The sequence below is a fragment of the Balaenoptera musculus genome, chromosome 3, assembly GCF_009873245.2.
Source record: "Balaenoptera musculus isolate JJ_BM4_2016_0621 chromosome 3, mBalMus1.pri.v3, whole genome shotgun sequence".
NCBI lineage: Eukaryota > Metazoa > Chordata > Mammalia > Artiodactyla > Balaenopteridae > Balaenoptera > Balaenoptera musculus.
The window spans coordinates 164445166-164457858 of NC_045787.1; the positions used below are offsets into that span (position 1 = coordinate 164445166).

Below are 12693 nucleotides of genomic sequence, written 5' to 3' on the forward strand. Positions count from 1 at the left end.
CACAGTTGGGGGCAGAGCTGGGATTCCACCCATAGTCTCTCTGAATCTAAACCTGTATTCCTAACTACTACATCTACTGTCGTTACCCAGATGACAATAATTAGGTCTATTAGGATGACAATAATCCCAGGATTATTGTTGGTCTATTAGGATGACAATAATCCCAGGATCTCTTGACCTTCAGAGACACACGGCTAGCCCCAGAGCTCTGGTCTTCCATTCTGGCTCCCTCATTGATCCAATCTTGAACTCTTATTGAGCAGCTGGGTACTGAGAATATAGTGACGACCAAATGCCAACCCTCCCCTCAAGAGATAGCCCTCACTCAAAGATGACAACAGTGAAGCAGCCTCTAAGTCTTTATTAACATGAGTTTTCAAAAACAAGCATCCATATTAGTGTGGGGGGCGAGGGTGGGGGAAGAGGGCAGGACAGGTAGAAGGAATTCTGCTCTATTGGTAATAAAGCTCCAGGTTCATCCCATCGTGGATTTCATCTGAAGTACAGGTGTTAAGGGATCCTCACTGTGGGCTCCATCCCCACCCCTCCCATCTGTCACAGCTGGGTCAGGGTGGCCACATTTTAATTTGAAAAGAATCCAAACTTTTAAAAAAGTTCATGTTCCTTTTGCACAACAAACATGCCCGAGTCTCCCTCCACTCTGACCTCCAGTACCCAACTCAAGTGGAGCTCAGTAATAAATACTTTGACTGGAAAGTGTCAAAGTCTTATAAGCCGAGTCAAATCAAAATATTTCACCAACCACCCTCCTCCCCCAACAAAATAATTACATGGCTCCCATTTTCTAAATACTTAGCATGTGCCACATATTAAGTTAAACACATTATGTGCATAATCTCATATAGACTCCAGTACTGAACAAAGAGAACCAAGTCTGGGTATGTAGACCCTTCCTCAAGAAGTCAAAGGATACAGTCCCCCAGAGATACGTGGTCCTTAAAAATCGTGTACCTGCGGGATAAAAACTTTTCAGGAAAAAGCCTAAGGAGGCTCTTCAGCCTGGACGCAAGCTCAGGTAGTTCTGCCTAAGCAAAGGGCTGGCTGCAGACCTCCCCCAACCAAAAACTTCTGGCCTGCTCCCGTCCAGCCCCCAGCTCTACCCCTGTACTCACCACTTCTTCAATACGATCTTGTTCCAACGGGTGCCGGTTTGGGCTGCAATCAGCTTCTTAAGGTCCCCTATGGTGTCATCAGTACTGGGCGCAGAGGAATTAAGGAAAATGGAAGGGGGAGATAGAACGCGACGAGGACATTTCCAGGAGTGAATGCACTCTGCCAGGACCCCATTCCCGCCCCCACCCCTGCCCCCCTGTTTAGGGTTTAACTAAAATCACCCTACAACATAGACTGAGTTGCCTGCCTCATTCATGTCAAGCACCCTCCGGAAGCCACCGCCTCTCGGCCGCCAGTGGATACTTGCATTTAACGCGGACCTTCTTCCCCAGACGGTCGTTGCAAACAACCTCGATCATCCTGGCTGGAGCTACACAGGGCGGGGATAAAGGCAAAAGAATCGGGACTTCAGGGGTCCCTCAGGCCCCAAGGCACCCGGTTATTGAGACTTAATGTTCACGCCTCCCTCAATCCCCCATATCGGAGTCTTCCTGGGCCCCAAGTCCCGTGTCCCAGGACCTCGGACCCCACGGCGACCGCGGACCCCAGGCAGCCGCGCGCCCCACCCCCCGTCCCGGCCCAGTCCCACTTCAGGTAGCCTGAAGGCCTCGCCTCGCCTCTCGCAGGCGGGCGGATCCTCGACGGCCGGGTCACATCAACTTTCCCCTACTCCGGACCTCTCTACCTGGCCCCCTCACCTCGAATCTCCCGGAACCAGCAGACGCCACACCAAGCTCGCTCGAACGCAGAGCCCCAGCCAGCGCGGACGCTAAGAACCGGAAGCGGAAGTACGCAACCGAAAGCTCCTCCCTCCGCTCCTCCCAGTGCCTGTCAACGCCCCGCGGAGTTCGCAGCCCCGGGCAGGATGTGGGCTTGCGGTTCCCAGGAGCAGCTTTGGGGTCCCGAGCCTGAGTAGAGGGGCACATGTGGACGGAGCGTGGAGCCGAATGAGGGTCCCGGCTGGGGAGGGGCGTGGAGAGTCAGAGGTCATGGACCGGCGCCCAGCCGCTTGGATGCAGTTAGTTGAAGGCTTTTCGCTGTGCCGAGACGCCGTCTGGTGTGGCATCTCGGGGGGCGGGGATGCTCTCGTTCCTGAGCCTGACGGAGCCTCTAACTGCAGCTTTAGGGCTTTGGGGAGCCTGGGTCGAGTCCTGCGGGCATCCCGTCCGCCCCCCTGCCTTCATTCAGGGCTGGGCCTCGGAAGGGTTTTGCTCACCCCTTCCCTCTGCTTATCTCGCCTGCCCCCAGGGACATCTTGGGTGCAGACTACAGTCAATAAGTGAAGGAGCCTCCTGATCCTGGCCTGGATACCAGCACTTACTAGAGTGGAGTTCACGTTGCACGTCTACCTGCAACACTGACGAGGAAGCTGGAAACTACACAACTGCAAAATCTCCCAGGTCTGTATCTTCAAGGAAGGTCGCTCCCGCCCTACAGGGGGCACTGTGTACCAGTTCCCAACCTTGCCTTTCAGCGCCAAAGCAGCCCCTGAACTGGTCTGGTTCCCCAGAGCTGGTGGGACAGAGAACGCCCCTCCCTAAGTCCAACCTGCCAATGGAACTGACTCTTGAACTGTTCCCTCTCAGCAGATGGGATTCTCCTAGTTTGGTGAGCCTAAAAGGATTCACTCTGAAAAGGGGCAACCACTTCTTTTTTTTTTTTTTTTAATTTTTATTTATTTTTGGCTGCGTTGGGTCTTCGTTGCTGCGCGTGGGGTTTCTCTAGTTGCCCCGAGCAGGGACCACTCTTCATTGCGGTGCGTGGGCTTCTCATTGTGGTGGCTTCTATTGTTGCCGTGAGTGGGCTTCTCGTTGCGGTGGCTGCTCTTGTTGCGGAGCACGGGGGCTCTAGGTGCGCGGGCTTCAGTAGTTGTGGCACGTGGGCTCAGTAGTTGTGGCTCGCGGGCTCTAGAGCGCAGGCTCACTAGCTGTGGTACACAGGCTTAGCTGCTCCGCGGCATGTGGGATCTTCCCGGACCAGGGCTCGAACCCGTGTCCCCTGCATTGGCAGGCGGATTCTCAACCACTGTGCCACCAGGGAAGACGTGGAGCCACCACTTCTGATTCACCCAATCCACCTTCTCAAACTAGGATATGAGATGAGGTGGAAGACATGAGATGCTTTCCTGGGGAAAGGGAGGATGCCCTGTGACCCTGTTGGGGCTGTCCTGCCTTAGGGAACTGGCCCAAGGAGTCCCACCTCAAACACTAGACTCAGGGGCCTTCCTGCCTCAGGACTTTGATCCGTTATTTCTCCGACCCCTGCAGAATCCCTCTGAGTGGGCTTGAGAGGGCAGGGAATCTGAATGGAAAGCTTATTGAGGTTGGGGACACAGACTTTGGATCCAAACAGATGAGTCAAAACCCCTTGATATTAAGCTGTGTGATCTCAACTCTTCCCCTCTCTGACTCTCATCTTCCTCATCTATGAAAGGGGAGAGCAATCCCCACCCTAGGATTGTAGTAAGAATCGGTCTTGGACCAGCCCCTGACAGTCTTCTTGCAGAAGAACAGATGGGGCAAGAGGGGGAGATGGGAAGGTCAAGGGTGAGCTTGAGGGGACTAATGTGCCCAAGGAAGTTTGGAAGGAGCACATCTTTGCATTCACATAGAAATACTAGGACACACCAGATGTTGATGGTGTTTACCACTAGACAGTGGAATTGCTGTGTCTCATGTTCCTCTTTTTGGTGCTTTTGGTGTTTTCCCAGATTGCCTACAATGAACATATGTTACTTTTGTAATCAGAAGAAAAAGTAAATGTTATTTTTTTAAAACAAGAAATTCTATTTTTTCAATGTTTGATTCAAAGGTAGCTAGGGAATTCCCTGGCGGTCCAGTGGTTAGGACTCTGCGCTCTCACTGGGCCCGGGTTCAACCCCTGCCCAGGGAACTAAGATCCCAGAAGCTGTGTGGCGCAGCCAAAAAAAAAACCCCAAATTTTTTTAAAAATTAAAAAAATAAAAAAGGGGAGCTAAGGCACAGGATGGTGATGCTGAGTTATGGGCTGGGGGAGATTGGAAAGGGGTGAGGAGTGCTGCTGAAAGGGGAGGAATATAAAGTCTGGGATTGTTGGGGGCTTGGGCTCAATGGGAAGTAGTGGGGATCTAGTGGGGGGCTGCCAGCCCCAACTGGGCTAAGGCATCCTGAGGAAGTGGAGGGGATGGGCAATGGGAAGTCCCAGGACTAGGCTGCCACTGCTGCATGGACTGCCTCCTCCAGAGCCAGGTGGGAGGGGGAAAGGCCTCGGGAGACAGGACACCTCACCTTAGAGACCTCTCTCCACATCCTGGTAAATATCATTCGGAGCTTCCCATGAAGGGACTCAGTGCCTGCCCATTGAGGGGCCAGGACAGCCCCATCCTCCCGTCTATAGGTAGCCGAAGGACCTGCTGTCAGAGCTGCTCTTGTGGGGAGGTAGATGCTTCCCAGGATGGAGAGTTCTGGGTCAGAACTCAAGGAGCAAGCTGGGCAGGGCCCCTCTGCCCCTTGTCGCCTAAGTTTCTGACCCAGAGGAAGGAGCTTATACGGGGGGATTCCCATCCCTCCACTCCTGTATGCTTGATGGGGAGGAGATGGTCCTTAGGAAACCCCTGTAACTGAGCTGGGGTCAGGGACACCTGCGTTCTGCTGAACTTAAAGGTTCACCAGAGGGGAAATAATCTTAGAGGTGGAGAGAGTTGCTCAGGAGGTCCCTTCCCCGCAACATCTCAGCCTGTCAGCAGGCCTTGGAGATGCAGCAGTGTCCAAGGCCGACCTGCCACCCCAGAATTCAGTCTGATACAGGAGGAAGACAAGTAAAGAAGAAGACAAGTGAAGAGGTCCTTGCAATACAGTGTGACAGGTGCTGTGAAGGGGAAGCCCAAGGCACTGGGAGCAGAGGAGTCATTGCCCCTGCAGGCTGGCATGGGCTTTCCAGAGGGAATCGGAGAGCACTGTGATAGAGGCCCACACTCTGGCATCAGAAAAATCTGGGCTTGTGGCCCTGGCAAGCGACTTGACCTCTGTGTGATTCTTTTGGTCTTTCCTTCCACAGTCGTAAAATGGTTGCCAGAGCATGAAGCATTTTTTCTGTGCTCTTGTTTGAGGAAAAATATCAAAGGGGTTGGATTTATTAATAAACATTTGGAACTTTCTTGCACATGGTAAAAATTCAAGCAGTACAAAAGTATTATATACGGCAGCATAAAGTTTCCTCACCCTCCAGACCCCAGGCCCTCCCCAGGGACAACTACAGTTAAAAGTTTTCATTTCATCTCTGTGTCTTCAAACGTGTGATACAGAGCCTCCCAAGAAAATGATGAAACCTCTCAGATGTTAATAACGCGTTTCAATAGAGATAGGGACTTTGTATTTTCAAGTAACATACAATATTTTAAGTTGTGTCAAAGGGCAGAAATGAATGACTTAGTTTTCATACAGGCCTTTATATATAAAATGAAACACAATAAATATGTATATATATCCAATGAGATCAAACTATATACACTGTTCTCTACACCTTTTGCTTTTAAAAGCAAACAATATCCTAGCGATTGTTCCAAACAGCACAGAAAGACCTACCTCATTCTTTCTGACAATTTGAGATCCTAGAAGTGGGATTATTGGGCCCTACAGGGGCTGCAATCTGACATTGCCAAACTGTCTTCAAAGATTTTGCATCAATTCTGCCCCATCTGCAGTGGTTGAGAAGGTCTATTTCCGCACACCAAGGCTAGTGTGGGTATTTTCTGGCTTCCTCATCTTAATCTGATAGGTGAATACCACAGTGTTTTACTTTTTATTTATTTATGGATAAGTGAAAGCATACAGATTTTTAAGCTTTATTCAGATATAGTTGATATACAAAATTGCACACATTTAAAATATACATCTTAATGAGTTTGCTTTTTTTTTTTTTTTTTGGGCCGGGCTGCCCGTCATGCGGGATCTTAATTCCCCCACCAGGGAATGAAGCTGCACCCCCTGCAGTGGAAGGACAGAGTCTTAACCACTGGACCGCCAGGGAAGCCCCAGTTTGCATTTCCTTTTAAAACAGTTTTCAACGTCTCCAATTTCTTCTCTGTGTGTGTATTAAAAACATGTATTGCCAGGGAATTTCCTGGCGGTCCAGTGGTTAGGACTCGGTGCTTTCACTGCCCTGACCGGGTTCAATCTCTGGTCGAGAAACTAAGATCCTGCAAGCCACACAGCGCGGCAAAAGCAAAACAAAACAAAACCAAAAAACAAAACAAAACAAAAAACCCAAAACCATGTACTGCCATTATTAGCTCTTCGGAGTGTGATTTGGCAAAACCTATTCAGAATTAAACTTCACATGTCCTTTGACCCATCAACCCAACTCCTGGTTATTTATCCTATAGAAATAAAAACATGGGAGGTATATATTATGTATGTGTGTGTGTATATATATATATATATATACACACATATATGCATGTACATACATATATAAAGAGAATGTTTAGCGCCGATATTGCGGTGATAGAACTGGAAGCAACGTGAATACTCATCAATACGGGAATGTTTGAATAAATTTCACTGCCCTTATGAATTGCAACTTTAAAAGTGAGTGATATATTTAGAAAAAAAAAGAGTGATATATATCTGGAGGGAGTGTCAATTCAGGCTCTGTGGAGAACAATTTGGCGCCATCAATAAAAGCGAAAAATTCAACACGTCTTTTAACAAGCTATTTCACTTCTACAAATTTATTCTCGAACTCTCCGCCTTGGCCTCCGCTCTTGGTTCCGCCCTCAATCCCGCCTTTTAGGGCTCGTGACCGCCGCAGCCACGCTTTCCCGGCTTGGTCCAAGCCCCCCACCCCCAAGTCTCGTTCCCACCTTAACCCCGCCCCCGAGCCTCGTCACCGCTCTAGCCACGCCTTCCGGGCTTGGTCCTAGTCCCCAGGCACGTCCCCCGAGTCTCGTTCCCGCCCTTAGCCCCGCCCCCGGGCCTCGTCTTCGCCCTAGCCACGCCTTCCGGGCTTGGTCCTAGTCCCTACCCCCACCCTCGGTGCAGCGTTCAGATCCCGTGCTGGTCTGGCTCCAGGTCCCAACCACGTCCCCGCAAGAGGAAAGCCAGAACTCTGCCGGCTACCGGGAGCCACGACCACCTCCCTGCCGGCACCCTCACTTCCCGCCGTCTCTTAGGGGCTTCCAAGGCGAGTCACGGAGTCCCTTTCGCCGGAAGCGGAAGTGCGTGTCGGCGGGATCATGGCGACGTTTGCGGACTTGCCGGACTCTGTCCTGTTGGAGATCTTCTCTTACCTCCCGGTTCGGGACAGGATCCGCATCTCCAGGTGCGGCCCCGCCCCGCGCGAGGGAAGGGCCGGGCGGGGGGGTGCACCAGGAGATGGACATCTAGTCCCCGCGGGGCCGGGACGTTCTAACGGCGGGTCCCCTTCCCCAGGGTCTGTCACCGCTGGAAGAGGCTGGTGGACGACCGGTGGCTGTGGCGACATGTCGACCTGACGCTCTACACGGTATGCGGGTCTGGCCGGGCAGGTCTGGGCCAAGGTCGGGTTGGCCCGACCTCGAGGACCACGCCTCCAACCCTGTGTTTCGAGCGAGGCTGTCCCGGGTGCATCCCGGCCGCGTCAATTATTTGCTCCACTGTGACCTCCAGGTCACACCTGGAGGTTTCCCCACCTCCAGAATGGGTGTTACCAAAGTCGTGCAAGGAAAGGGCTTATTGATGAGTTTTCATGGAGAAATCATTTTCCATAGTCAACTTATTTCCAGAATTAATCTCCTGAGTGGTGCAGGCAAACCATTTCCACTTTCTCCCATTTGCATTTTTTTCTTTTTATTATGAACTATTTCAAATGTATGTAGATACCTTAGTTCCCTGACCAGGTATCAAACCCGGGCCCTCGGCAGTGAAAGTGCGGAGTCCTAACCACTGGACCGCCAGGGAACTCCTGCTCCCATATTCTTAAAAACAAAACGGGTGCCAGTGGGTGTCCACATTTTACATTTCAGTAAAAACCACCAGATCGCCTTCCAAAGTAGCCAGACCAAGTCCCACCAGCAGGACCTGAGAACTGCTTCTCCACATCCTGGCCAGTGTTTGATATTATGAAACTTAAAGGATTTTCTCATTTTGTCCTTTTACAAGTAAAAGGGATTCAACCTCTGGCTTCGTGGCCATTTAAAATTTTGCCAACGGTCGCTTCTACTTTTGTGAGTTACCTTTTAGTGGGCAATATTTCTAGTGAGTTCCTTTCCCTCGGCCCAAACTTGCAGGTCCAGATTTTATCAGGAAGATTTGATTCCTCTGTCAAGAGTAGTCAACAGGGGGAAGGGATAAATTAGGAGTTTGGGATTAAAATATACACACTACTGTATATAAAATAGATAACCAACAAGGACCTACTGTATAGCACAGGGAACTATACTAAATATCTTGTAATAACCTAAAATGGAAGACAGTGTAAAAAAAGAATATATATATATATTCTGAATCTGAATCACTTTGCTGTACATTGAAACTAACACAAGACAGTAAATCAACTATATTTCTTTTTTTTTAAAATTTTTATTTATTTGTTTATTTATTTATGGCTGTGTTGGGTCTTCGTTTCTGTGCGAGGGCTTTCTCTAGTTGCGGCAAGCGGGGGCCACTCTTCATCGCGGTGCGCGGGCCTCTCACTGTCGCGGCCTCTCTTGTTGCGGAGCACAGGCTCCAGATGCGCAGGCTCAGTAATTGTGACTTACGGGCCCAGTTGCTCCGCGGCATGTGGGATCTTCCCAGGCCAGGGCTCGAACCCGTGTCCCCTGCATTGGCAGGCAGATTCTCAACCACTGCGCCACCAGGGAAGCCCAAATCAACTATATTTCAATAAAAAAATTTAAAACAGAATTTAGGAATAAAAGGATTAGGGATACCAAGAACCCAACGGAAAAGGTGTAACTGAGAGGTAGCAAAATATCCTCTTGCCTGGTCATGGATTTTGCTAATAAAAAAGTCATATTTACAAAAAACAAGTCGTCAACAGATTTTATGGTATGCAATTTCTTTTTAATTTAATTAATTAATTAATTAATTTTGGTTGCGTTGGGTCTTCGTTGTAGTTGTGGAGAGCGGGGGCTACTCTTCGTTGCGGTGCGTGGGCTTCTCATTGCGGTGGCTTCTCTTGTTGCAGAGCACGGGCTCTAGGCACGTGGGCTTCAGTAGTTGTGGCACGCAGGCTCAGTGTGGCTTGTGGGCTCTAGAGTGTAGGCTCAGTAGTTGTGGCGCACAGGCTTAGTTGCTCTGCGGCATGTGGGATCTTCCCGGACCAGGGCTCGAACCCTTGTCCCCTGCATTGGCAGGCGGTTTCTTAACCACTGCGCCACCAGGGAAGTCCCTACAATTTCTTTTTTCTGTCCTTTTTTTTTAAAGCTAAAATGTACATATAATGAAATGCACAGGGTACCAGTTAGTTATAGTTTGTTTGTTTGTTTGTTTGTTTTCTACTAAGTCTAAGTTCCCAGGGTTAATTTTTGCAGCTTTTGCTATTACCAAGCTGTGATTTGTATTTTTTTCTTTTAACCTAGATCTAATTTACCCTGGGCAGTTTTAGCCTTTTTCCGTTTTATTTTGTATTGCTTATTTCTATGAGGAGGTAGTCATTAAGAAAGGGATAAAAATATTGCCGGGTGAATTCACTTTCTTGCTTACTGCAGAAGATAATGAGAATCCACTCTCTTGCTAGAGACAGATCTGTTATGGTCTCTTATCGCCATTGCTTTTGTTCCAACCTAGAGGTCAAAACAGATTAAATCATCCTGTTGCCCCTGGGGAGGTATCTGGTTGTGTGAGGCTGGTGAGGGAAGGACAGAATTCCCAGGGAACATCAGAGCCCCAGCTGGGGCCTGCCTGTCTCCAGGCAGGTGGGGGCCTTGGGAGATGCCCCACATCTCTGCCCCAGTCACAGCCCCGCCCCGCACCCCGTTTCTGGTTCTTACAGATGCGGCCTAAAGTCATGTGGCACCTCCTTCGCCGGTACATGGCATCCCGGCTCCATTCCCTGCGGATGGGCGGCTACCTGTTCTCGGGCTCCCAGGCTCCCCAGCTGTCCCCCGCCCTGATGAGGGCCCTGGGCCAGAAGTGCCCCAACCTCAAGCGCCTCTGCCTGCACGTGGCCAACCTGAGCATGGTGCCCATCACCAGCCTCCCCTGCACCCTGAGGACCCTGGAGCTGCACAGCTGTGAGATCTCCATGGCCTGGCTCCTCAAAGAGCAGGACCCCACCGTGCTGCCCCTGCTCGAGTGCATCGTGCTGGACCGCGTCCCCGCCTTCCGCGACGAGCACCTGCAGGGCCTGACGCGCTTCCGCGCGCTGCGCTCGCTGGTGCTGGGCGGCACCTACCGGGTGACCGAGACCGGGCTGGATATGGGCCTGCAGGAGCTGAGCTACCTGCAGAGGCTGGAGGTGCTGGGCTGCACCCTCTCGGCCGACAGCACCCTCCTGGCCGTCAGCCGCCACCTCCGAGATGTGCGGAAGATCCGGCTGACCGTGAGGGGCCTCTCGGCCCCTGGCCTGTCGGTCCTGGAGGGCATGCCGGCCCTGGAGAGTCTGTGCCTGCTGGGGCCGCTCATCACCCCAGAAATGCCTTCCCCGCATGAAATCCTCTCTTCCTGCCTCACCATGCCCAAGCTCAGGGTCCTTGAGCTGCAGGGGCTGGGCTGGGAGGGTCAGGAGGCGGAGAGGATCCTGTCTAAGGGGCTACCCCACTGTATGGTCATTGTCAGGGCCTGCCCCAAAGAGTCCATGGACTGGTGGATGTGACCGTGCCAGCCGACCCTGAGACCCCTCTCAGCTTTTATTAATGAGTCCCAGACCCTCTGAGCAGCACCTTACCATGGGCAGGTAATCAGGCTGGAGAGGTATGAAGGCCACAGGTAGGGAGAACCCAAGCCTTGGCTCCTTCAGATCATTGGAATCATGGTTTGCCAGCTGTGTGGCCTCTGTGACATCAGCCAGCCTCTTGGAGGCCCTGTCCTCACCTCCAGAAATGAGGAAGACCATAGCTACCTCTCGGTTATGTTGCAAAGCCTTACTCTTTACTACCAGCCCTGAGGTCCGAGAAGGTCCTCGATGAAGAGCCATTCTCAGGAACAGGACAGATGTGGAAGGGTGGGTTAGGAGTTAGGGAGACCTGAGGGGCCAAGGCCCCTTAGGAAGCCTAGAAGGGCCGTCAACGCACGTGCACCAGCACACTGACACATCATTGACATGCCGACACACCACTGACACGCCGACACACCATTGATAGTCCTACATGCACGCAGGAGACACGGAGAGAAGGGCAGATACAACTCATGCTTTGATGATCGAAATGTTAATAAAGGTTCTCAGTTGTCCTTTCAGTATTTTGTATTCTGGATTTTCCAAGTTTTCCACAATATATATTATTTTGCTATTAAAGAAAAATCATCATGTTTTTCAAAAAAGCATTTGGTTTATTCATTCAACAAATGTGTCTTCAGCCTCCGCTCTTTTGCAAGCATGGTTCTAGGCACTGGGACCACAGCAGTGAACAAAACACACAAGGAAGAAGGCAGGATGATAAACAGGTGAACACATGCATGGAACAGTTTCAGAGACTCTGAGACAATAAACCAGGGCCACGTGATGGAGGCACACGTGTTTGGTTGAGTGGGCAGGGTGGGCCTCTCTGAGCCGAGAGCTGAGAGGTGAGGAACCAGCCCCGGGAAGTGCTGGGGAAGACAGAAAAGGCAAAGACTTGAGATGGGAGTGAGCTTGGCAATTTCCAGGGATGGGAAGAAGGTCCAAGTGGCCGAGGGAACAAGGGGTGAGCAATCAAAAGTGAAGTCAGGGGCTTCCCTGGTGGCGCAGTGGTTGAGAATCTGCCTGCTAATGCAGGGGACACGGGTTCGAGCCCTGGTCTGGGAAGATCCCACATGCCGTGGAGCAACTGGGCCCGTGAGCCACAACTACTGAGCCTGCGCGTCTGGAGCCTGTGCTCCGCAACAAGAGAGGCCGCGACAGTGAGAGGCCCGCGCACCGCAATGAAGAGTGGCCCCCGCTTGCCGCAACTAGAGGAAGCCTTCGCACAGAAAAAAAAAAAAAAAACGAAGACCCAACACAGCCAAATAAATAAATAAAAAATAAAAAAAAAAAAGTGAAGTCAGATGATGGGGAGAGGTTGGAAGGGCCTCACAGGTGGCTTTGGTTTTAGGGGTTCAAAAGGTAGCAACTCCTTTTCCTGCCCTTTGAGTCTGAAGCACTTGAAAGATGCAGGTGGCAGACTGATAGTGATCCTAAGTGCCCACCCATGAAATGAGCGTTACTTTTTTTTTGTTTTGAAGTACAGTTGATTTACAATGTTGTGTTAATTTCTGCCGTACAGCAAAGTGACTCGTGACTCAGTTATACATATGTATATGTATATACATTTTTTTTTTTTTTTTTTTGGCCACGCTGCACGGCATGCAGGATCTTAGTTCCCCAGCCAGGGATCAAACCCGTGCCCCCTGCAGTGGAAGTGTGGCGTCTCAACCACTGGACCTCCAGGGAAGTCCCTGTCATCTGTTTTAAAACGTGCCTGGA

General features: G+C 50.9%; 2 protein-coding genes across 9 annotated transcripts; one reads left to right on the plus strand and one right to left on the minus strand.

Moving 5' to 3' along the window:
• Nucleotides 1–344: 344 nt before the first annotated feature.
• UBL5 (ubiquitin like 5) lies at nt 345–1952 on the minus strand. Of its 2 annotated transcripts, none has more exons than XM_036848852.1 (5): nt 1833–1952; nt 1438–1504; nt 1134–1217; nt 935–972; nt 345–496 (listed from the first exon to the last, which is right to left on the minus strand). In XM_036848852.1, the coding sequence occupies exons 2-5, from the start codon at nt 1491–1493 to the stop codon at nt 453–455; spliced, it is 222 nt and encodes a 73-aa protein (XP_036704747.1). In that variant the 5' UTR covers nt 1494–1504; nt 1833–1952; the 3' UTR covers nt 345–452. The 2 variants fall into 2 exon arrangements, with proteins under 2 accessions (XP_036704747.1, XP_036704748.1); XM_036848853.1 differs by having other exon boundaries at nt 1752–1919.
• A 61-nt stretch (nt 1953–2013) lies between these two features.
• Nucleotides 2014–11940, plus strand: FBXL12 (F-box and leucine rich repeat protein 12). Of its 7 annotated transcripts, none has more exons than XM_036848844.1 (6): nt 2014–2152; nt 2383–2742; nt 3845–3889; nt 7286–7434; nt 7545–7617; nt 10087–11940. In XM_036848844.1, the coding sequence occupies exons 4-6, from the start codon at nt 7349–7351 to the stop codon at nt 10906–10908; spliced, it is 981 nt and encodes a 326-aa protein (XP_036704739.1). In that variant the 5' UTR covers nt 2014–2152; nt 2383–2742; nt 3845–3889; nt 7286–7348; the 3' UTR covers nt 10909–11940. The 7 variants fall into 7 exon arrangements, with proteins under 7 accessions (XP_036704739.1, XP_036704741.1, XP_036704742.1 ...); XM_036848846.1 differs by having other exon boundaries at nt 2037–2534; nt 2609–2742; XM_036848847.1 differs by having other exon boundaries at nt 2037–2534.
• Nucleotides 11941–12693: the final 753 nt, after the last annotated feature.

Bases quoted from the DNA above. Each gene is read 5' to 3' on its own strand.
- UBL5 (XM_036848852.1), bottom strand. From the start codon at position 1,493: ATGATCGAGGTTGTTTGCAACGACCGTCTGGGGAAGAAGGTCCGCGTT. The intron at 1,218-1,437 runs GTATCCACTGGC...CTCTGCGCCCAG, and splicing joins AAGGTCCGCGTTAAATGCAA to TACTGATGACACCATAGGGG. The intron at 973-1,133 runs GTGAGTACAGGG...TTTATCCCGCAG, and splicing joins AAGATCGTATTGAAGAAGTG to GTACACGATTTTTAAGGACC.
- FBXL12 (XM_036848844.1), top strand. From the start codon at position 7,349: ATGGCGACGTTTGCGGACTTGCCGGACTCTGTCCTGTTGGAGATCTTC. The intron at 7,435-7,544 runs GTGCGGCCCCGC...CCCCTTCCCCAG, and splicing joins GACAGGATCCGCATCTCCAG to GGTCTGTCACCGCTGGAAGA. The intron at 7,618-10,086 runs GTATGCGGGTCT...TGGTTCTTACAG, and splicing joins TCGACCTGACGCTCTACACG to ATGCGGCCTAAAGTCATGTG.